Genomic DNA, 22,002 nt, shown 5'->3' on the forward strand with positions numbered 1-22,002 from the left:
ATCGAGCGGCGGGTGGAGGAGGCCGGACGAGGGGTGGAAGTACCAGTTGAGTGTCCGGCGGATCGGTTGTTCGTGCCGGCAGCGCTACGCCCTGAGGTCCTTCGGTGGGGTCATGAATCTAGGATCACCTGCCATCCAGGAGTCAGGAGATCTCTGGCTGCCATCCGCCAGCGATTTTGGTGGCCCTCTGTGGGTCAGGATGTCAGGCAGTTTGTATTGGCTTGCTCCGTTTGTGCCCAAAACAAAGTCTCTAACCGTCCCTCCATTGGTCAACTTCAACCCCTGCCCATTCCCTCTCATCCCTGGTCACACATTGCCTTAGATTTTGTCTCTGGCTTACCTCTTTCGAATGGTTACACCGTAATTCTCACGGTGGTGGATCGCTTCTCTAAGGCGGTCCATTTTGTACCCCTACCCAAACTTCCATCTGCCAAGGAGACAGCCCAACTGGTAATAGACCACGTCTTCCGTATCCATGGTCTTCCGGTGGACGTGGTCTCTGACAGGGGTGCCCAGTTTGTCTCCCGCTTCTGGCAAGAATTTTGTCGACAGATTGGGGCCTCTACAAGTCTGTCGTCAGGTTTTCATCCTCAGACCAACGGTCAGTGTGAGCGAGCCAATCAGGATCTCGAGCGAGTTCTCCGCTGCCTGGCATTCCGCAATCCTGCCTCTTGGAGCCAACAGCTCACGTGGATCGAGTATTCCCATAATACTCTTCCAGTAGCATCCACAGGTATGTCACCCTTTGAATGTTCTGTTGGTTACCTTCCTCCTTTGTTTCCCTCTCAGGAACCCGATGCTGCAGTTCCGTCTGCCCTAGCCTTTGTTCGGAGATGTCGTAGTGTCTGGAGAAAGGCTAGGAAGGCCCTGGTCCAGGCCTCCAGACGGACTAAGGCAGCGGCTGATCGCCACCGGATTCCGGCGCCCCGTTTCGTCTGTGGTCAGAAGGTATGGCTGTCTATCAAGGACCTGCCTCTCAAGGCTGTCTCTCGCAAATTGGCACCCAGGTTCATTGGGCCATACCAGATCACAAAGATCCTTAATCCGGTTGCGGTTCGGCTCAAGTTGCCCTCCTCTCTTGGTCGGGTTCACCCTGTTTTCCATGTATCCAGGGTTAAGCCTGTTTTCAGGTCCTCCCTTAATACCAACATTTCATCCCCTGCCCCCCCTCCCCCTCGTCTAGTGGATGGTTCTCCTGCCTATTCTGTTAGGAGATTACTAGATGTTCGTCGTCGTGGCAGGGGTTTCCAATACCTGGTGGACTGGGAGGGCTACGGTCCGGAGGAGAGGAGTTGGGTTCCAGCTCGGGATATTCTGGATCGGTCGCTGATCGACGACTTCCGCCGTAAACGTGGTAAAACCCTCCCTTAAGTCACCTGGTGGCGCTCCTTGGGGGAGGGGGTACTGTCATGATCTCAGTGGGGTCTGAGGCTTTTGCTGTCCTGGAGCACATGGGTTTTGTTTTGGTGACTCGCCAGGTGTTTCACAATCACCGTTATGTTTCTCCGCCCCTCTTGTTATCCCTGTTAACGTATTCTCCCTCACCTGCACCCCATTTTACGCTGATTATCTTCCCTTTATCATGCCCTGGTGTTTGCTGTCTTGTGTCGGTCCGTAAGCATTGTTAGAAGCGCTAACCTTCACCTTGCTTTCTGAGGTTTTTTGACCCTGCTTTATTCATTCGATTTTTTTCCCTGTCTTGTCGGTCTGGTGTCCCTGTTTTTGCCCTCTCGGTCTGCCTGATAAATCTAGGACTCTGGGGAGTTTGTCTGCCCTGTTCTCTCTCTTGCTGAGGCCAGCACCAACTAGCAGCCGACTCGACTCACCTCTCTCTCGGCTGGGACGCTGGACTCCACCGCGGGCTCGTCACTTTCCCTCGCCGCTGTCTGGCTGATGCCGGTGGAGTCTTCCTGCTGGTCTTCCTGACGGAGTGCTGCTGCGGTTTCGTTATCCTACTGATTATCCTCAGATCTAATAAACTCTTAATTCGTTCATCCGCAGTTGGATCCTGGTCTTGTTTCTCACAACTACACACTGACTAAAATTCAAAAAGTCGTGGGGAAGTCATGGCCTAGTGGTTAGAGAGTTTGACTCCTAACCCTAGGGTTGTGGGTTTGAGTCTCGGGCCGGAAATATCACGACTGAGGTGCCCTTGAGCAAGGCACCGAACCCCCTAACTGCTCCCCGGGCACCACAGCATAAATGGCTGCCCACTGCTCCAAGTGTGTGTTCACGGTGTGTGTGTGTGTGTTCACTGCTGTGTGTGTGCACTTTGGATGGGTTAAATGCAGAGCACGAATTCTGAGTATGGGTCACCATACTTGGCTGTATGTCACGGCACTTCACTTCACTAAAAGTGAAAAAGCATAATAGGAGCCCTTTAACAATTTGCACAAAAAATAGCAGCTTCAACAATTCACTTTTAAAGTATGACTTAGCTTATGCTTTAAAACAAAACTTAAATGTCTCTTCAAGTAATGTTAACCACATCCTAACCATTGAGCAGCTCTAAAGAAAATAGTGTCACAAGATCACAACCATGGGTCTCACTTTTTCACACATACATTCTACCTAACTACGACCCTTAGTGGCTCTAGCCAGAATTACACCACTGCCATGACAGCGAAGGGCGAGAGTAGAGCAGGCGGAATAAACTCATCTGTCATACTCTCCTCTGTGCCGTGTGCTCGTGTCTGGAAAGTGCAGTGCTGGTCGGATTGTGGGCGGTTTCAAGAACGAGAGCCGGTTTACAGTACGGAAAAGTGGTCAATTTCATCATCAATGGCGCAACAAAGGCATTTCCTACAGGTAATATTTTCCTCGTCGCACACCGTGTTTTGTCTGCATATTTCGTTTCGTTTTGATGCACAATGAGGGTGGGAGCATATGTTAGCAAGCTAGCACAAGGGAAAGGGGGGTGCTCAGTGAGTAACGTTACACCGATGCAGCGAACCGGCAAAACCAAATGACTTTAAATCTAGATGTATGGTCAAATGTGATATTTTTGGGTTGACCGCTTACAGTCAAGTGACAACCATTATCTCTCTTAAATGAATTTCACATAAAAACCCAGATAACTGTTTAGCGCCGTCGCTTTATTTAAAAAAACATACACTGTTTACTGTTGCAGTGTTTGCAGATGCAGTGCTTTCAGGGTGGAACGTCCTGACCATGCATGACAGTTCTTGGCAGTTAGCTCGAGCTCAACGTGGTTGAGTTGACAAAGACTCAGTTAAAAGCACTCAGTTAAACTAGCGTGCAGCATTAGTAACGCGAGGACATCAGCGGAGGTGCACGTGTATTAATCTCAAACGTCGCACAAGATCAACCTTTAGGAGGTCAGACAGGAAATTATGTGAGCTGTTTTATCCACTTTAATTTAGAAATTATTAAATTATTTATTTTAGAAATTATTACATTATTAAATTATTATATTAACCATAGGCCTTGGCTATCGGACTGTATTACGTGCCACAGTCAGCATTCAAATTTATCATGAATAAATTTTACATAAAGTGCATAATATAAAATAGGCCTAACGTACAAGAAAACATTTTTATCAGTCTTACAGTCTTGTAAGTCCATTAACTGATAGTCTTTTCCCGTAAAATTTTTATATTATTATTATTAGTATTAGCCTGTTATTATTGGTTATATTTTTATATTCTTTTATATTCATTTCCTCCCTTCTTTTCGATCTATTTACTTAACGTTCTAAATACTTTTGTAAATAACAGCCTACTGTAAATGCTTGACATGCCAATAAAGCTTTGATTATGCTGACTGGAATTTTTGCTGGAATGCAGTTTAAATTTGACATATATTTAATTTTATTTCGGCTAATTAATGGACCATAATTATAAATACTATAGTATTTTGTTGAGAAATAAATCATCGAAAACTTACAAATTCATTTGTAAATGAAAACACAACATGCTCATTTATCATCACACATGGGCATAAATACAATCATAAATTCAAAACTTTATTGGCATAATTGTCAGGTGTTTATTTACAAAATATATGGTAGGCTAGCAAATACTAATTATACAAAACATTAACTTGGTAAAGCGATACACAAATTGAAAAAGGGAATATGCATATATATATATATATATATATATATATATATATATATATATATATATAAATATAAAAATATAGCCTTAATAATAATAATATACAAATATTAAATTAAATGTATAATGTTAATAAAAATTTTTTATCTATTTTTGATAATCCGGGTTTCTGTGGTCCTGGTTATCACGCAGATTTGATCACGCATTAAACTCGTGGCCACGAGAAATGGATGTCGTTCCGTCAACATAACATCTTGAGGCCACGACATAAGAATGTCATTACCTCAACAAAATGATCTTCCACGAGTTATGTCGTGGCCACGACAAAACTAAGTGAACTGACTATGTCTCCTTACAGGCACCGTAGAAATCTAATTTTTGCATATCTGTTTCGAGGTTTGAAATCCTATTCAAATCACATTCCTGGACATCCATTTCAGTCTGACCGCTTAGATAAGATTTTGCATAGCTTTTTCACGTTCTCACACCACATAAAAAGAAAATACATCAGAAAACTTGCAGTAGTAGGTCATCCGATTACTGTTCGCCTACTGTTCTTTGAATTCTATGAATTCGGACATACTTGCCTCACATACTGTTTTTCACATACTATAATAGGGAAGTATGCGATTTTGTACATAGTGAAGGTTGTGTTGTTGTGAATAGCAAGTAAAGCAGAAAATTACAATATACTGCTAGTCTACCCAACGAGGAGATGGCAGCATAAAGCCGCACATACAGCTTCCTACCTTGACATAAGATTATTATCCCTTATTATAAATCCATCGCGATGGCAACATGTCGATGTAAGACAACATCTGTATTGCAAACTGTATTGCTCTTTTTGTTTTTAGCGTAGGCATACCAACAGAACGTCATTGCCATAGAAACCAGTGCAAATATTTAGTAAAACGAACGAGCGCCATGGACACAAATCGGAATTGAGCAGTTGCGATTCACAATGTGGACAGTCAATCATTTAGATTGGATTCCAATTTGATATGAACAAAAATTGGATTTGGACTGACAGTCTAAACGAGGCTCTAGACACTTGACCAGGTGGTAGAGCTCCATTTGGGAGACACTGGCAAAGACTCCCCCTTATTGGCCAATAGGGGACGATTAAAAATACAAAATCACTTATAACTCCTAGACCGTTTGTGCCTTATATCAGTGACTTAAGACAAACATGGCTAGACGTTATGACATTTTTTCTGCCTTTTTGAATTTTTCACAAAACCTACTTTTCCTAGGTTTTTAACCCAATTGGAAACAAACCAGTGCAGAAAAGTTCTCTGGAATCTTATTAGCAAAAGTTATTAAAATCAAGTTGAAGTTCCATTGTCGTTCGGAACAGGACGCAAAAACATTAAAAGTGGGTGGGGCCACTTTTACTAAACTGGCCATATCTCTTGAATGGAATGAGGTGAATTAATAAATTCCACAACCTGTCTTTTTGATTACCCATTGACAAATTAATACTTAAACTTCTGAATGATATAGGTTTGTTATAGAATGTTGTTCTGATTCAGATTATTCCAGTATACCATACGGTAATGTTGGATTGTTATTGCATTGTGTGTTTGTACATGCTTGTTCTTTTTTTCTTCTTGTTTTATAGTTCAGATGAGCAGATTGCGAGACTAGAGAGAATAACCCACTGCCCTGTAGGGCTGGGACAATAAATCAATGCATCGCGATTCGTGGATCGATTCTTGGAATTTTTGGAATGCATTGTGATTTTCTCTCGAATCGATTCTGAGCTTAGTTTTTGATTATTTTAGGTTCAAGTGGTGCGTGTGTAAGGAACTGGAAGCAAGCAGAATACGGCTATTTCTAAAGCACGCAGTGCCATCTGCTGTTAAAAACTAGATCTCAGAATTAATTCAAGAGAGAATCGCGACGCTTTCGGAAAATCTCAGAATCGATGCAGAATAATTTTTCGATTTGCGATGCATCGATTTATTGTCCGAGCCCTACTTCCCTGTATTGCTGGTGGATTTACCCATGAAATTCAATGAAATTATGTTTTAAAGCTGGTGGAGGCTACTCTGGCATACAGCACCATTGATATGGAGTGTTTGTTTGTTGAGACTGTAGGTGGCCGTTTTTTACTCCATGACCAACTGTAAAGGAAAATGCTCTAATCCACATTGAAAACAGTAAGATGTATAGCTCTTGTTTGGTACATAGTAGTAACCTAAGCAGGCAGATATGATTTATAGGATCAGTTTGACATTTTAAGGTAGTGAAGCCACTAAAGATTGCTTTAAAAATGTAAATCATACAGGATTATTTTCAGACAGGGCCCATTCAGCAACTTTTTAATAAGTTTCACAGCCAGTCCAGGGCTATTTTTCACTTTGTATCTTTGAACAGGTCTCCTCTCTACTGGCTTTGACATCCAGCCAGACTTTCTCAGAAAACGGCTTCTCCTTTCTCATCAGTGTTCTGGTCGCCTATTGGTGTAGATCACATCAGACAATACAGGCAAGGTTTCCAGAGTTCAATGAACTCTCGTTTAGCAGCTGCAGAGTGGCTCGCTGTACACCTCTCTCTCTTTCTCTTTCTCCCCAGGCTCATTCAGCATGTTCTTTGCGTCTTGCTTGGGGTTGTTATTCATTGTGGAAGAGATTATCCCATCTTTTCCTCCCTCCCTCCTGTCAGCTTGGTTTGCTCCAGTCATTCCTTCAAAGTCCCACTCTTATGCTGACCCACTTCCACCCCTAATGAGAGCATGTGATTGAGTCATCTTAATTACATTACTGTCAGCCCAGAACTATAGGCAAAAGTGATTAAAGTATATTATGATTGGAATATTAAACACTTAATTATTAAACACTTCATGAGTTTTGACGCAGTTGGTAACCAATATATATATATATATATTAGAGGTGGGACGGTTTGCGGAAAAAAATTGAACCGTATGGTTCTCCACACACAGTTCGGCATGCGCTAAGCCCATGGTTCAACTTAAATCTGACAACGCAAAAAAACGTGAATAAATTGAACCTAATAAATATTATATATATATATATATATATATATATATATATATATATATATTATATATATATATATATATAGTCGTATTATATCAGTTACTGGCTGATATTAGAATTTTTAAAAGGTTTATATTAGATATTTGTAATCAGTGCTAATTTCGTTGACGAAAAATTTTATCATAATTTTCGTCCATGACAATTTTTCACCAACGAAAATGAGACGATAATGAAATAAAAACTCGGTTTTAATGACAAAAACTTCGACTAAAATTAATTGACATTTTCGTCAACGTCCTATCCTGATTTAATTTAATTTAATTACTAAATTACTTAATTACTTAAGCATCCTAATTTAATTACTGTTGTATGTGTCATTAATGTTAATCAAGCAACAAAAGAAAGAGAAAATCACTCACTGCTCTTGACTGAATGACTTTAGTAACTCTTATAAGGATTAATCAAAATGTATTCATATAAATAAATATGAAAGAATGAAGAATGTGGTAAGTTGTTATAAAAAAAAATGCATATTAAATAACTGTTGGTATTTCATTGAAAGGAGGACCATGTTCTTGTTTCTTTATGAGAAGTGGTTTTAATTAATTTTAGTATAAAGGCATGTTGTGTGAGAGTTAAATCTGTTTCTGTATTGGATGATAAAACCTTAATATCAAACCTGTATAATGAGTTTGTAAATTTTAGAGAAATGCTTAATAAATGCATTACACTGTAACTAAACCCATTAGAATTTAGTCGACTAAAACTAATATAATTCAGATGACTAAAATATAACTATAACTAAATGGCATTTTAGTCAAAAGACTTTGACTAAGACTAAATCAGAATTTGCTGTCAAAATTAACACTTTGTAAAAGCGTTCGTAGATCAGGAAGGAGGAGTCGGGAACCGGCCAACATTTAAACATAAAACTTTAATAAACAAATGAACGAACACAAAATGAAAGTAAAAGCGGCAGCCCCTCACGGATGACTGCTGCATAAAACTACACCATATCATCCCAGCCTGGTCCTCTATCGTCCTACACTGTCATTACTCCTCCTTTTATCCTTCTGGAGCTCTTCTGTGGGACTTGAGACCGGTGAGTGGCGCATGTGTTGCTCATTATCATTTACTCCACTGGCCTCGCTCCGCTCCCACGGCTCTCGGGGCCCCGTCCCAATCGTCACAGTATTTAACTGTGCATGTTAATTTCTGCAATTTCTTTACATTTAGATTACTTGCTGTCAAGCACTCATAATAGGGCTGTCAAAAAAGAAAAAATTTGAATTTCGAATATTTGTTGAATAAAAAAAAACATCCACATTCGAATGCAAAAACGAAGATGTTGTTTACGTCAAAACGGTCCTTTGTATTAAACTATACATACATGCACGGTGCTGTTTTTTTCTTTCTATTTGTTTAAGCAACTTTATTAATCATATATAGTTTATAAACATTATTTTAAACATTATGCACTTTTTTCAAAGATAGTCGTGTTATTTTATTATGCTTTAAAGAAACGTGCATAATATTTTGCTCGATGCTCCCTTTTGTGGCCTCAGGAGAGAAGTCAAAAGCTTTTTTCCCCCTAACTGAAATTATGCCTTTTAAATTCGAATATAATAATATTTAAGTAGAAAATTCGAATTTAGTTTTTCAGTCATTTTGACAGCCCTAACTCATAATTTATTAAATTTAAATGTTTTTTGAATCCGACAAATTTCAAAATGAATATTTGCCTATTTTTTTTTTTTTTTTTTTAATTGTTTTTATTTTAATATCAGCCAATTAGTAATGATCAGCCATACATTAAATTGATTAAAATAATAATCAGCCACAATTTATGCTGGTAGTGTGGGCTCCTTTTATTTATATGAAACCCCGTTTCCACCACAGAACGAAAAAAAGTAACTGCAACTTTTTCTTATGATTCAGCCTTTTTCTCACAATTCTGATGTTTTTCTTGCAACGTTGCAAGTGAACATCATTCACCAATAATCAATAAAAAAACAAATCCTTAATCCCTTTCTCTACCCATGACGCACAAAAGATTGTAGAAAAACATCAAGAAGACAGCCTCAGTGCATTCTACCAATGGACTAAACGGTCCCACTGGGGCTTCTGTAATGCCCTTGTGAGCTGCTGATGGGGTGTTTTGAAGCAATGCAGTCACAGAGGAAATAAGAAAAACCCATAATAATAGAGACAACAGTAAACTCTGTTTGACCACAGAGAAAATAAAAGTCAGAGCCTTTAAAATTCGTCTAATTTTTCTTCAACTTCCTCCTTCTCACCTTGTGTTTATATGCCACAACCAAATGTTAGTTAGAAAGATAAACATATGTAAGTTTCAGATAGCTTTCTCATCCATTTGTTGGAAGTGAGATTCTCCTGATGCACTGAACATGTGCAGATCTCTCATGTGGTTTTCAAAGGGTACATTCTGCACCCTTAATAACTGGCACAAGCTTTTTTCCACAGCTCGTCTTCCAAAAATGTATCGCTCTGCAGGAGCACAGGCACCGTTTAGTTTTGCTGTGACTACCACCCTTCCAGTTTACCTTTGAACTGGACAGCTGCAATATATTGTATGCTTCATCAGCCCCTCTATGTATTTCAGCGTGTTTTTTGCAGACGGGAGGCCGTAGCCCTTTAACATGACACCGGAGAGTAGACGCTCTCATCCATGGGTCAGCAAATCAGCAGATAAAAACAAGATTATGTAGCTGCAGGTCACTCAGGATATAGATCAGGTTAGTTCAGCTGATGGTGTCTTGTGTGCTTTGAGCTGTTGTCAAGCCTGTCAGTTTTCTTAATCCCAGGGTGGTGAAGATCAGGAAAGTAGACTGAGCCATGATGCACTAAACTGCAATCAAGCTCTGCTTGTTTCGTTGCCGTTCTTCATGAAAGTTTTGTCAGAATGATCAGCTCAACTGAAACCAACACAGCAGGTTTGGCGAACCTTATTTGTTTGCTGTGATTGGGTGGAACACATCATCTGACATTCCTGTTATTCAGTGCCGTGTTGAAGAGAAGGCACAGCGGTTTCACATTCTGTGGAATATTTGGCCAGCTGCAGGGATTTATTGTGAAAAGCTCTTATTCTCAGTTTTTCTTTGCCTCCCACAGTTTTATTGTTGATGCGTGGTTTGAAGAGAGGTGATGGATGTCCGCATGGTTCTGGGGGGTCCAGATAACGTTCTCCTGGCCAATAATCCTGACACAGGAAGTGGATGTTTGAAGCATCCCTGTGAGGACCAGGTAAGCATGGAGAAACTTGGGCCATACTAAGGAAAGCATCACTGTTATTGCTTACACTTAGGCTTAGAGATTTGAACAAACCCCTAACCATAATTATTAAGGTTGTACTTGTCCTGTGCTGTTGGTGCTACAGAATTGATACCTCGAATAATAAGGCCTGTTGAGGTTTTTTTTTATCTTGTGATCATATTTAAGTTTATGACCTAATTAACAGTAAAACAAGCCAAAATCCCATAGACTTGCAGTAAAGGAGGGATTTAAAACACATCAAGGGATTAAAATATTATTGAGACTTAAAGAGGTGAGGTCTGTTTTGACTTGGGCCAGTAAGCAACCACACAGAACACCATAGCAACCACTTAGCAATTCCCTGGAAACCACCCACAACCATCACATACAGTATGTAACATCACAATTCCAGAGGCCAAGATGTATTAAAATGGCTTAAAGGCAAAACAGATAAAACCCAGTTTCTTTCTTGCTTTCTTCATACTTATTTTATTTACTTTCTTACCTCAACTGTCATTTTTATTTATTTCCCACAGTCTTGGAAAACCTAGATAAATGAGGAAATTAAAAAATATATATTATTTCTGGAATTCTACAATTGTTATTATAGTTGTTATTATTATTCTGAAATTATTATATAAAATATTTAATTTATTTTTCAGTGTATTACCACTCTGTTGAAGAAAATAAAGTTTGAAAACAAGCAGCTTTGTCGTTACAGCAGAAGCACCAGAAATGTCCATTAAAAAAGAAAAAAAAAGAAAGACACTGTTTTACAGCTTTTATTTATAGAGTTCAATATTTTTAACATTTCAAGTTGTTTAAATTAACAAAGAACAATAGTAATAGCATTAACCGAGATTAATGCATTCTGTAAAAAATTTGCTAATTGTTAGTTCAGGATACCTAATACATAACTAATGTCAACAAATGAATGTTTTTGAAAGGCTAGGTTAATTCAAGTTATCTTGTGCAGTGATCTTTTGGAGAATAAACATTGTATTTCTCATGTAGGACAGAAGCTCCAGCCCGTCTGTCCTTCGTTCTGTGACCACCACAGGGAAGGAAGGTCTGCTGAACAGAAAGAGACCATTTGTTGGAAGATGCTGTCACTCGTGCACACCCCTGAGTCAGGTTAGTTTGTTAAAGCATTTGGCATATTGACCGAATACATGTGTTTTCTAAGAAACATCTGTAGTTTGACTGTTACTACAATTATGTGTTCCAGGAGAGGCTGTTTAACCCCAGCATCCCTTCACTAGGGCTCCGTAATGTGATTTACATCAATGAAACGCACACAAGGTAAACATCAACCTCTGTTGGCCATGGACCTTATGGGTCTGAATAGATGACCACTTCTCTAATTATTTATCATGAGAAGACTCACTGCACATTGCTTGGTTATGCACCTTGCTGTAAAGTATAATTCATTAACATAGTGTAGTTTGTGATACACCATTAATACCATAGTTGGTCAGATGTAGTTTCCCCTCCGTGTGTTTACATTCAAATATCGAATGGAAGGTTGTAGTTTTCGGTGAGGAGTGGAAAGTCAGGAAATAAATTATTAACACTGTTTGTCAGGGGATATTATGTACCTTGATCTCATGACAAGGACCAAAGATGGTCTGAGCTGGTACAGCCAATCAGGGGAGGAAGTGGACAGTGCGTAATACAGTAGAAAAAATTTATATTGCCTTTAAGCACATATTGATATTAAACAAATGATTCTACCAAATGGCTGCAAAAATTACACAAAAATGCTCCAAAGCTGTAAAGGCTCTTCTGGAAAAGGAGGCGGAGAGCAACAGCTTATTTAACAGATGCACGAAAACACCTTGTTTTAGCCTCTGGTAAAAAATGGTAATTTTCAGCATGGAACAATAAATGATCTGTTGGGTATTTTGAGCTGAAACGTCACAAATACATTCTAGGGACACCTGAGAGATATGTTACATCTTGTAAACAGGGGCATAATAAGATCCCTTTAAGAACCATTTCAGTGAAACATTCTGCTGCTGTAGATTCTTTAAGTCAATAATACTCATTATACTTTCCATGCTCAACTATCTTGTGTTTTGTATAATGCAGACACAGAGGTTGGCTTGCACGGAGGCTGAGTTATGTGCTGTTTGTCTTGGAGAGGGATGTCCGGAAGGACATGTTTGCCCGCAATGTGGTGGAGAACGTGCTCAACAGCAGCAGGTACCAAGTGTTTAGAAAAGCAAGGAACAAGTGCAATGTTAAGCTCTGTTTCTAAGCAGCAGGAATGCATCATAGCTTCCAGATTGACTGTGAGTGTTATTGCTGTAGGCTGGAAAGTGCTATCGTGGAGGTAGCATCTGAGGGTGCCAGCACAGATGCAGAGTCTGGAGTGGATTCCAAAGCTGTCAGTAAAGTTAGACGGAAGACCAGAGGATTCCTGCAGGAAATGGTTGCCAATATCTCACCGGCCTTCATCAGGTACAGTTTTCACATCATGCTCCATGAGCAAATCGACAATTTTTTTAAAAGGAAAGCTACAACCAATGAATCTAAACGCAAATGTACTTTAAAAAAAAAATGTTTTATTTATGGAATAACTATCAATTCTAATTCTATTATTATTATAATATAATATTGTTTAAAGTCCTGGGGGTAGTAAAGTTCTTTTTAATGTTTTTAAAATAAGTCTCATATGCCCACCAAGACTGCATTTATTTGTATTAAAAAAAAAAGAAAAAAAAGAAAAAGTAAAACAGTTATATTGTGAAATATTATTATAACTTAAAATAATCGTTTTATATTTTATTTTAAAATGTAATTTATTTATGTCATGGCAACCATGTTTTTTTTTTTAGGAGAGTTCAAAATAACAGCATTTATTTAAAATAGAAATCTTTTGTAACAATGTAAAAATCTTTACTGTCACTTTTAATCCCTTTAATGTATCTTTGCTGAATCAAAGCATTCATTTAAAATACTAAATAAAAATTATTTAAAATAACTTAATATTTTATTTTATATTTTAAATAGTATCAATTTTTTTTATTTTTGAGGGAACACTAAGGGAAAACATCATTTTGGGTTTGTAATTTATTAATTGATTAGAAATAAATCCTTGATCTTCTCTCTTTTTTGTATGTCTCTTTTAGAATAACAGGATGGGTGTTGTTGAAATTGTTTAATGGATTCTTCTGGAGTATTCAGATCCATAAAGGTCAGCTGGAGATGGTGAAGAAAGCAGCATCTGAGGTCAGACATTTACATGGCCTTTTTCCATTTCTTCTTATCTGCACTACCACACATACTGTAACTACTCCCAAAACAGCCACAGCTCAATCCATCAGTTGACAATCTCACTTATTACAAGAAGAGATACAGATAAACAGTTCATTAACAAAACGATATCTGTCCGCCACCTTTTTATGTATATTTAATGTAATATAATTGGTGGACAATAACAGGTGTATATTTATACAGATATCTTAAAGTATAACAAATTTTTATTGTGTGTCTTCTAGAACAATGTTCCCCTGGTCTTCCTTCCTGTTCACAAGTCCCACATAGACTACCTGCTCATCACCTTTATCCTGTTTTGTCACAACATCAAAGCCCCTCACATCGCAGCCGGCAACAACCTTAACATCCCTATATTAAGGTAAAATGTCACGATGTCATCAATAGACAGTCAAACTGATATATCAATATATGATACATGTATATATATATATATGCATTGTACTCCCTCAGCACACTAATACGGAAGCTCGGAGGATTTTTCATTCGTCGTAAACTGGATGAGACTTCAGACGGAAAGAAGGATATGTTATACAGATCACTGTTACATGCAGTAAGTACACAGAGATATCAGATTCACTTATGTGTATAGTGGTGTTACATAATAGGTTTCAAAGCAGATTTACAGAAAATTGCACCTTAATGTCTTAAAGGGATAGTTCACCCAAAAATGAAAATTATGTCATTAATGACTCACCCTCATGTCGTTCCAAACCCGTGAGACCTCCGTTCATATTCTGAACACAGTATAAGATATTTTAGATTTAGTCCGAGAGCTTTCTGTTCCTCCATTGAGAATGTATGTACGGTATACTGTCCACGTCCAGAAAGGTAATAAAAACATCTTCAAAGTAGTCCATGTGACATCAGAGGGTCCGTTAGAATTTTTTGAAGCATCGAAAATACATTTTGGTCCAAAAATATCAAAAACTACGACTTTATTCAGCATTGACTACTGTTTGAGTAAATGAATTACTCCGGGATATTGGTTTATTTGAACTCAGAGGGAGTGTCAGCCATGTTAAAAAAGTTAACAGCTTAAGTCATTTGTGGATTAATGCTTATTTAAGCGTTTCAAACGATTCAGTTCGATTTGGTGAACTGGTTCAAGAAGATCCGGTTACATCGAGTGATTCGTTCGCGAACCGGATATCACTAAACTGCAGTGTTGTGAACGCGCTCATAACAGACCCCGGGAGAGAAGACAAAGCTGAATAAAGTCGTAGTTTTTGATATTTTTTGGACCAAAATGTATTTTCAATGCTTCAAAAAATTCTAACGGACCCTCTGATGTCACATGGACTACTTTGAAGATGTTTTTATTACCTTTCTGGACGTGGACAGTATACCGTACATACATTCTCAATGGAGGGACAGAAAGCTCTCGGACTAAATCTAAAATATCTTACACTGTGTTCCGAAGATGAACGGAGGTCTCACGGGTTTGGAACGACATGAGGGTGAGGCATTAATGACATAATTTTCATTTTTGTGTGAACTATCCCTTTAAGTACCTCAGTGAAAACGTGGCAAGGAAACTACCGAAGATTTTAGCCAGTGAAGGGGGAAAAACCTTCAGAGGAACCAAGCTCAGCATGGGGAACCCATTTTCCTCTGCCATCCTCCTCCACTATAAATGCACATTTATTACTGTTCAAAATTTTTTGGTCTGTACGATTATTATTTTTCTCTCAGGTCAGTAATACTTATTTAGCAAGGATGCACTAAATTTCAAAAGTGTAAAAAATAAAAACTTACTAACCCAAAACTTTTGAACAGTAACTTTCCAAGGGCTACTGATTCAATATATCTTTCATATACAGCATTTAGTACTTATTTACTGAATACAAACCTCTGGTACTTGTTCTATATTTCAGTCCAAATGATTTGGAGTCTCAGTTTGGTTACTTTGAAAAAGCAGTTGTTTGCATGTGGCTATGTGTGTGGTAGTATATTATCTTGTGAGCTACAGGAAACTGGAGCAGCTGTAATATGGTCTGCTCTAGTGCTGTAGTTAAAATGACATGGTGATTGTCATTGCAGTGACTGTAGAGAGGCTTGTGATTAGAGGTGGCTGTCATAGGAAGCTGATGGATTACTCCTGCATTATTCATGCTGTTTCCCGTTGAGCGCCACATTACCACAATGGGCTGCTTTAATTAGAGGGAGTTTGCAAAGGAAGGGTCATGGATCTTAAGGATTGTAATATTCGTTGTGGGTTATTTTTCTCAATTTCAGTACACAGAAGAATTGTTGCGGCAGCAGCAGTTTCTGGAGGTGTATTTAGAGGGCACACGCTCTCGCAGCGGGAAGCCATCTCCAGCACATGCAGGCATGCTCTCATTTGTGGTTGACACATTATGTGCCAACAGCATCCCCGATGTCCTGATCGTGCCTGTTGGTATCTCATATGACCGCATTATAGAAGGAAACTACAACAGCGAGCAGCTGGTATGTCTAATTGTGGTGATAATCAACAAAAAGTCGATATTAAGTTCACTCACAATGGTACAATAATAGTAATAATAGTTGTTGTTATTATTACTAATGGTATTGTATTATAAATAATCTAAAAATTGGTAGAAAGTAGTGTTTGGTCCCAATATAGCTGATATGATCGTGCTGTTTTCATACTATGTGCCTTTTAATTCACTTTCTCATTATTATTATTCTGCATTTTATCTTCAGTCTTTGCTTAATGTTCCCGCTGTTCTCCTCTGTTCAGGGCAAACCTAAAAAGAATGAGAGTCTGTGGGGAATTGCTTGTGGCGTGTTCAGGATGCTCCGGAAGAATTACGGCTGTGTGCGTGTGGATTTCACGCAGCCCTTCTCCCTTAAGGTCAGAGCAGCTCATCTGATCTCAGTTTGGCTGAATGCATAGCAGATCTCTCCCCTAATGTCTGGATTTTTCTTCTCCATTTCTTTAGGAGTACCTGGACACACAGCGCAGTCGCCATCTCCAGGCCCCTCTCACGCTGGAGCAGATCCTTCTCCCCACAATCATAGCTGCACAGTACGGCCTTTAGGCTGCCAGCAACCAACATAATCATATGGACTGCTGGTTATTGGTATGTAGAAAGATGTGTATGGCTAATGGGATTGTGTTCAGTTATGTTATTTTCTTTTCAGACCTGATCAGGCTGTTTTTAATGGAGAAGATGAGGATCATCTGAATTCTAGAGACCTGTCAGATGAGCCCCGGAGGAGGCAGGTCATCGCTAACCTGGCCAAGCACGTTCTCTTCAGTAAGGGCACTTAAAGCCATGATACATGAAAAGTTTCTTAGGCAGTGGGAGATTTTTCAAGCATTGAGGGTGGTGGATTGGGTAAAACCATTGTTTATGTGGGGTCAGCAGTTGTAAAATGACAAATGGCAATGCTGCTCATTTATCATTTGCCTGGAAAACTTGCTTGTATATCATGGCCTACAGAATCACTGATATACAAAAGAATCTGAATACATGGGCTCATTGTTTAGATCAAAAAAGATACACAAAGTCTCTTTCTAACATCATAATTGCCAAAGAAAACCAAAGCCTCTCATTAAACAACTAGTGAGTGAATTTTACAAAGCCTTAAAAAAACATGTCTGGATTTCATATTTCACAAAATAGATATAAGAAAATCATATTTTAGGACTTTTTAGATTGTTACGGTCATGATAAACCTGGAAATTGAATTTTAAAACGGCAATTTCCAGGCCTGGAAAAGTTTTGGAAAAGGCCAGAAAATGTATTTCACAAATCTCTGTGCAGTATATTTTTTAATCAGGTCCTGAATATCGGATTGGTATCACATTACCTCTCCGACAGTGTTCCTGTGGCTCAGTGGTAAAGCATAGCGTTAGCAGCGCAAAAGGTTGTGGGTTTGATTCCCAGGGAACACATGTTAGGTAAAAAAAGTTAGCCTGAATGCACTGTAAGTCGCTTTGGATAAAAGCATCTGCTAAATGCATATATATATATTTACATATGTCTAGTTTTACTAATTTCTGCAGGTTTCGTGTTTCAAATGGGGAAATTCTGCACACATTTATTAAAAATAGCATGTAGATTAGATGAGTAAATAAATCGACACAGACTGTCAGATTAAATCAGGTATTTGAAAACAGCATGAGTAATTCAGCTCTTTCACATTCTCAAAGCCGCTTCACATCAGTGCTTCTCACCTACACTACTAGAGAGCTGCTGCACACTGCGATACGAGACTTTCGCTCTTGTTTCAGGACAGTAGACAGAATTGTCACTGTTGCATCATCACAAATCTGTATCATTTGCAATTGTATCATCAAGTCTTTTTAAAGCATTTGGTAGTGGCACACTCCAGAGACGGTTTTCTGTGTGCTCATAGTCATATTCAAAATGCATGCACGTAAAGCCACCTCGAAAACACCTCCAAGTACCAAATTGAGTTATTTTTATGATGCTTAAGTTGCCAAATACACACAAAAGTTTGTCAAAATTCCCATCCTGGTGAGTATCCTCATAAACACAGTTTATTTAATTTCTGTATGTTTCTGTACCTGAATACTACCTGTTAGACCTAAACGGTTTCCTAAATGAAATTCAGGTCCTGAGTTTATTTGATAATACTGATTAAATAAATTATAATATTTAGTGATGTGATGTGCTGTCTGCGTGGAGTAACCTCTGGCATAGTCATAGCTTGTACTTATTATTAAAACAAATATAAAGCAAATAGTTAGCATTAATAGTCATTTATTTTAGTTAACAAATGCTATGATGAGTCTGAACAGATTTTTCTTTACTTGTAAAATAATGGAACATTGGGTCATGAATATTGTCTCAAAAGTTATGGAAAAGTCATGGAAATTTATTGGTATTAACCCTATTGTTAGTATTGTGGAATTATTTTTATGAAAATAAATCAATATACATTTCCCCCAGAATTCTAATTATTTACTTTTGAGTTTTTGTAATTCTCGAAATTCTCAATGATTCCTGTTGTATTTTCACTACTGTAATGCAGTAATGAGAATAAATCTATCAGGACACAATTTTTTTTTTTTTTTATTAAAATGCTGTAAAATGTATAAATAGTTTAAAGGTATAATTTTTTTTTATTCCATTGCCATTAAAATACTGTTTTAAAATATAAAAACATTTTTATTTAATCATTATTTATTTCAGTTTTGGTAATGACATTTTCTTTAATTATCTTTATGCTAAATATATTTAGAAAATGTATGTTTATTATTTCGATTTTAAAGTTAAATATGCTCCAGACATGTTCTATCTACAGCTGACAGTTAATGTAGGTTACTGCTGGTCACAGTCCTTAGCATGGTGATGTGGTGCTTTTAGCTAGTCAGTTTCCTCAGTGTTTGAATGCCCTGTTGTTGCTGCTTTTTTGAGAACAGGGGGTCAGATGATCGGCACTCTGAGGTGGAATTGCAGCTTGCTTGTGAATGTTTAATATAGACACTGAACCCATTTTTTTGCTCCAAAGTCACCCTGTTTTTCTTCTTACAGCATATTCAGATACTCTCCGATGTTTTTTTTTTAGCTCACAGACAATGTCATGGAGTTTGTAGATCATGCAGTTATGAATTTAAATAGTGTCCTTTCATTTCCCTTCATCAGAGAATTTAAGGGTGAAGTGTTTAATTTCGGTGGAAATCCCCAAATGGGTGTTTATATTTGTTTCTACATATTAAGACTGTATTTTGACATCAAAAATGACACACTTCACCCTTGAGCGTCAGAATTTTTGGCATCTCTTGCAGTTTGGCTCAGTTGAACCACTTTCACTTTTGATCAATCTGATCACTGCCTTCTGTGTTTCCCATAGCCGCCAGCAAGTCATCAGCAATCATGTCCACTCACATCGTGGCCTGTCTCCTCCTGTATCGGCACAGACAGGTAAGCACTGTCCTCACTTCCTATGCAGCATACACCATGTCAGACCTTATTTCTTCAGTCAGTTTTATTGGTTTTTGATTGGACAGGGTGTACTGCTGTCTAAACTGGTGGAGGATTTCTTCAATATGAAGGAAGAGATCTTGTCACGGGACTTTGACCTGGGTTTTTCTGTAAATAACACCAAGGAGGATGTGGTCATGCATGCGCTTAGCCTTCTGGGAAACTGTGTAAATGTCACCAGCACCAACAGAAACACAGAGTTCATCATCGCTCCTAGCAACACTGTACCTGCACTCTTTGAGCTCAATTTCTACAGCAACGGCCTTTTCCACGTCTTCATTGCAGATGCCATTATAGGTAAAAGATCTGAGATGCCACAAGTCATATTTTTACAAAGACTGAAGATACAAATAATCAGTGCTGGGTAGATTATTTACAAATTGTAGTCTGTTACTGATTACAAATTACTTGTCGAAAATTGTACTTAGTGATGTAATCTATTAGATTACACATTGTGATTACTTATTGATTCATTTTGACCTAACACTTTTCTAAAGATATGTATAGGATACTTTTGTATTATATTCATATAAGAAAAATATTCTATAAGAAAAATATTCTATATTAAAATTTTAAAAACTGGGATTTGTGAATGAACTGCAGGGGGTTTATGAGTGGATGAAAAGCTAATAATTAATATATCATAAAATAAAAAAAAAATCAAAATAAAACACTTAGTCACTAACTAAGAAAAATCGGTTCATGTGACCATTAACCAACATCAAAAAAAAAAAAAAAAAAAAAAAAAAAAAAATAATATATATATATATATAAAAATATATATATATATATATAGAACAAAATTATAAACACAACACTTTTGTTTTTGCCCCCATTTTTCATGAGCTGAACTCAAAGTTCTAAGACTTTTTCTATGTACACAAAAGGCCTATTTCTCTCAAATATTGTTCACAAATCTGTCTAAATCTGTGTTAGTGAGCAGTATGGTGTGACCACCATTTGCCTCCCGAAGTGCAACACATCTCCTTTGCATAGAGTTGACCAGGTTGTTGACTGTGGCCTGTAGAATGTTGGTCCACTCCTCTTCAATGGCTGTGTGAAGTTGCTGGATATTAGCAGGAACTGGAACACACTGTTGAATCTGCAGGTCCAGAGCATCCCAAAAATGCTCAGTGGATGACATGTCCGGTGAGTATGCTGGCCATGCAAGAACTGGGATATTTTCACTTTCCAGGAATTGTGTACAGATCCTTGCAACATGGGGCCGTGCATTATCATGCTGCAACATGAGAAGGTGAAAAAAAAAAAAAAAAAAAAGAAAGAAAGAAAAAGTGAGGTGAGGGTCGTGGATGGATGGCACAACAATGGGCCTCAGGATCTTGTCACGGTATCTCTGTGCATTCAAAATGCCATCAATAAAATGCACCTGTGTTCGTTGTCCATAACAAACGCCTGCCCATACCATAACCCCACCGCCACCATGGGCCACTTGATTCACAGCATTGACATCAGCAAACCGCTCACCCACACAACACCATACACGCTGTCTGCCATCTGCCCTGTACAGTGAAAACCGGGATTCATCTGTGAAGAGAACATCTCTCCAGAGTGCCAGACGCCATCGAATGTGAGCATTTGCCCACTCAAGTCGGTTACGACTACGAACTGCAGTCAGGTCAAGACCCCGAAGAGGACGATGAGCATGCAGATGAGCTTCCCTGAGACTGTCTCTGACAGTTTGTGTGGAAATTCTTTGGTTATGCAAACCAGTTGTTGCAGCAGCTGTCCGGGTGGCTGGTCTCAGATGATCTTGGAGGTGAAGATGCTGGATGTGGAGGTCCTGGGCTGGTGTGGTTACACGTGGTTTGTGGTTGTGAGGCCAGTTGGATGTACTGAAACTTATGGTAGAGAAATGAACATTCAATTCACGGGCAACAGCTCTGGTGGACATTCCTGCAGTCAGCATGCCAATTGCACGCTCCCTCAAAACTTGCGACATCTGTGGCATTGTGCTGTGTGATAAAACTGCACTTTTTATAGTGGCCTTTTATTGTGGCCAGTCTAAGGCACACCTGTGCAATAACAAAGCTGTCTAATCAGCATCTTGATATGCCACACCTGTGAGGTGGATGGATTATCTCAGCAAAGGAGAAGTGCTCACTAACAAAGATTTAGACAGATTTGTGAACAATATTTGATAGAAATAGGCCTTTTGTGTACATCTGTGATCTTGTGACCTTTGAGTTCAGCTCATGAAAAATGGGGGCAAAAACAAAAGTGTTGTGTTTATAATTTTGTTCAGTGTGTATATATATATGATGTCTGTATGTATACAGTATATATATGTGTGTGTGTGTGTGTGTGTATATATTATAATATAATCTTATTACAAGTTTTACAGACATTTACAGACATTTTTGAAATCTGAATACATAATGGAATAGCTGAGGATGTCACAACAGATGC

General features: G+C 38.4%; 1 protein-coding gene across 4 annotated transcripts in view; it reads left to right on the forward strand.

Moving 5' to 3' along the window:
* The window catches only part of LOC109080684 (glycerol-3-phosphate acyltransferase 1, mitochondrial-like), a 40,239-nt gene that overhangs the window by 10,235 nt on the left and 8,002 nt on the right, over positions 1-22,002 (forward strand). Inside the window, exons 1-15 of one of the 4 annotated variants that reach the window (XM_042767906.1) lie at positions 2,600-2,808; positions 10,214-10,345; positions 11,369-11,488; positions 11,583-11,656; positions 12,446-12,559; positions 12,668-12,817; positions 13,489-13,588; positions 13,858-13,994; positions 14,087-14,186; positions 15,872-16,084; positions 16,359-16,472; positions 16,561-16,646; positions 16,763-16,878; positions 19,445-19,515; positions 19,602-19,872. In XM_042767906.1, coding sequence (XP_042623840.1) covers positions 10,247-10,345; positions 11,369-11,488; positions 11,583-11,656; positions 12,446-12,559; positions 12,668-12,817; positions 13,489-13,588; positions 13,858-13,994; positions 14,087-14,186; positions 15,872-16,084; positions 16,359-16,472; positions 16,561-16,646; positions 16,763-16,878; positions 19,445-19,515; positions 19,602-19,872 — 1,765 coding nt within the window. In that variant the 5' untranslated portion in view covers positions 2,600-2,808; positions 10,214-10,246. Of the gene's footprint in view, positions 1-2,599; positions 2,809-3,154; positions 3,356-10,213; positions 10,346-11,368; positions 11,489-11,582; positions 11,657-12,445; positions 12,560-12,667; positions 12,818-13,488; positions 13,589-13,857; positions 13,995-14,086; positions 14,187-15,871; positions 16,085-16,358; positions 16,473-16,560; positions 16,647-16,762; positions 16,879-19,444; positions 19,516-19,601; positions 19,873-22,002 lie in introns of those variants that run through there. The other 3 variants (XM_042767907.1, XM_042767908.1, XM_042767909.1) reach the window with 3 other exon arrangements.

The sequence above is a fragment of the Cyprinus carpio genome, chromosome A12, assembly GCF_018340385.1.
Source record: "Cyprinus carpio isolate SPL01 chromosome A12, ASM1834038v1, whole genome shotgun sequence".
NCBI lineage: Eukaryota > Metazoa > Chordata > Actinopteri > Cypriniformes > Cyprinidae > Cyprinus > Cyprinus carpio.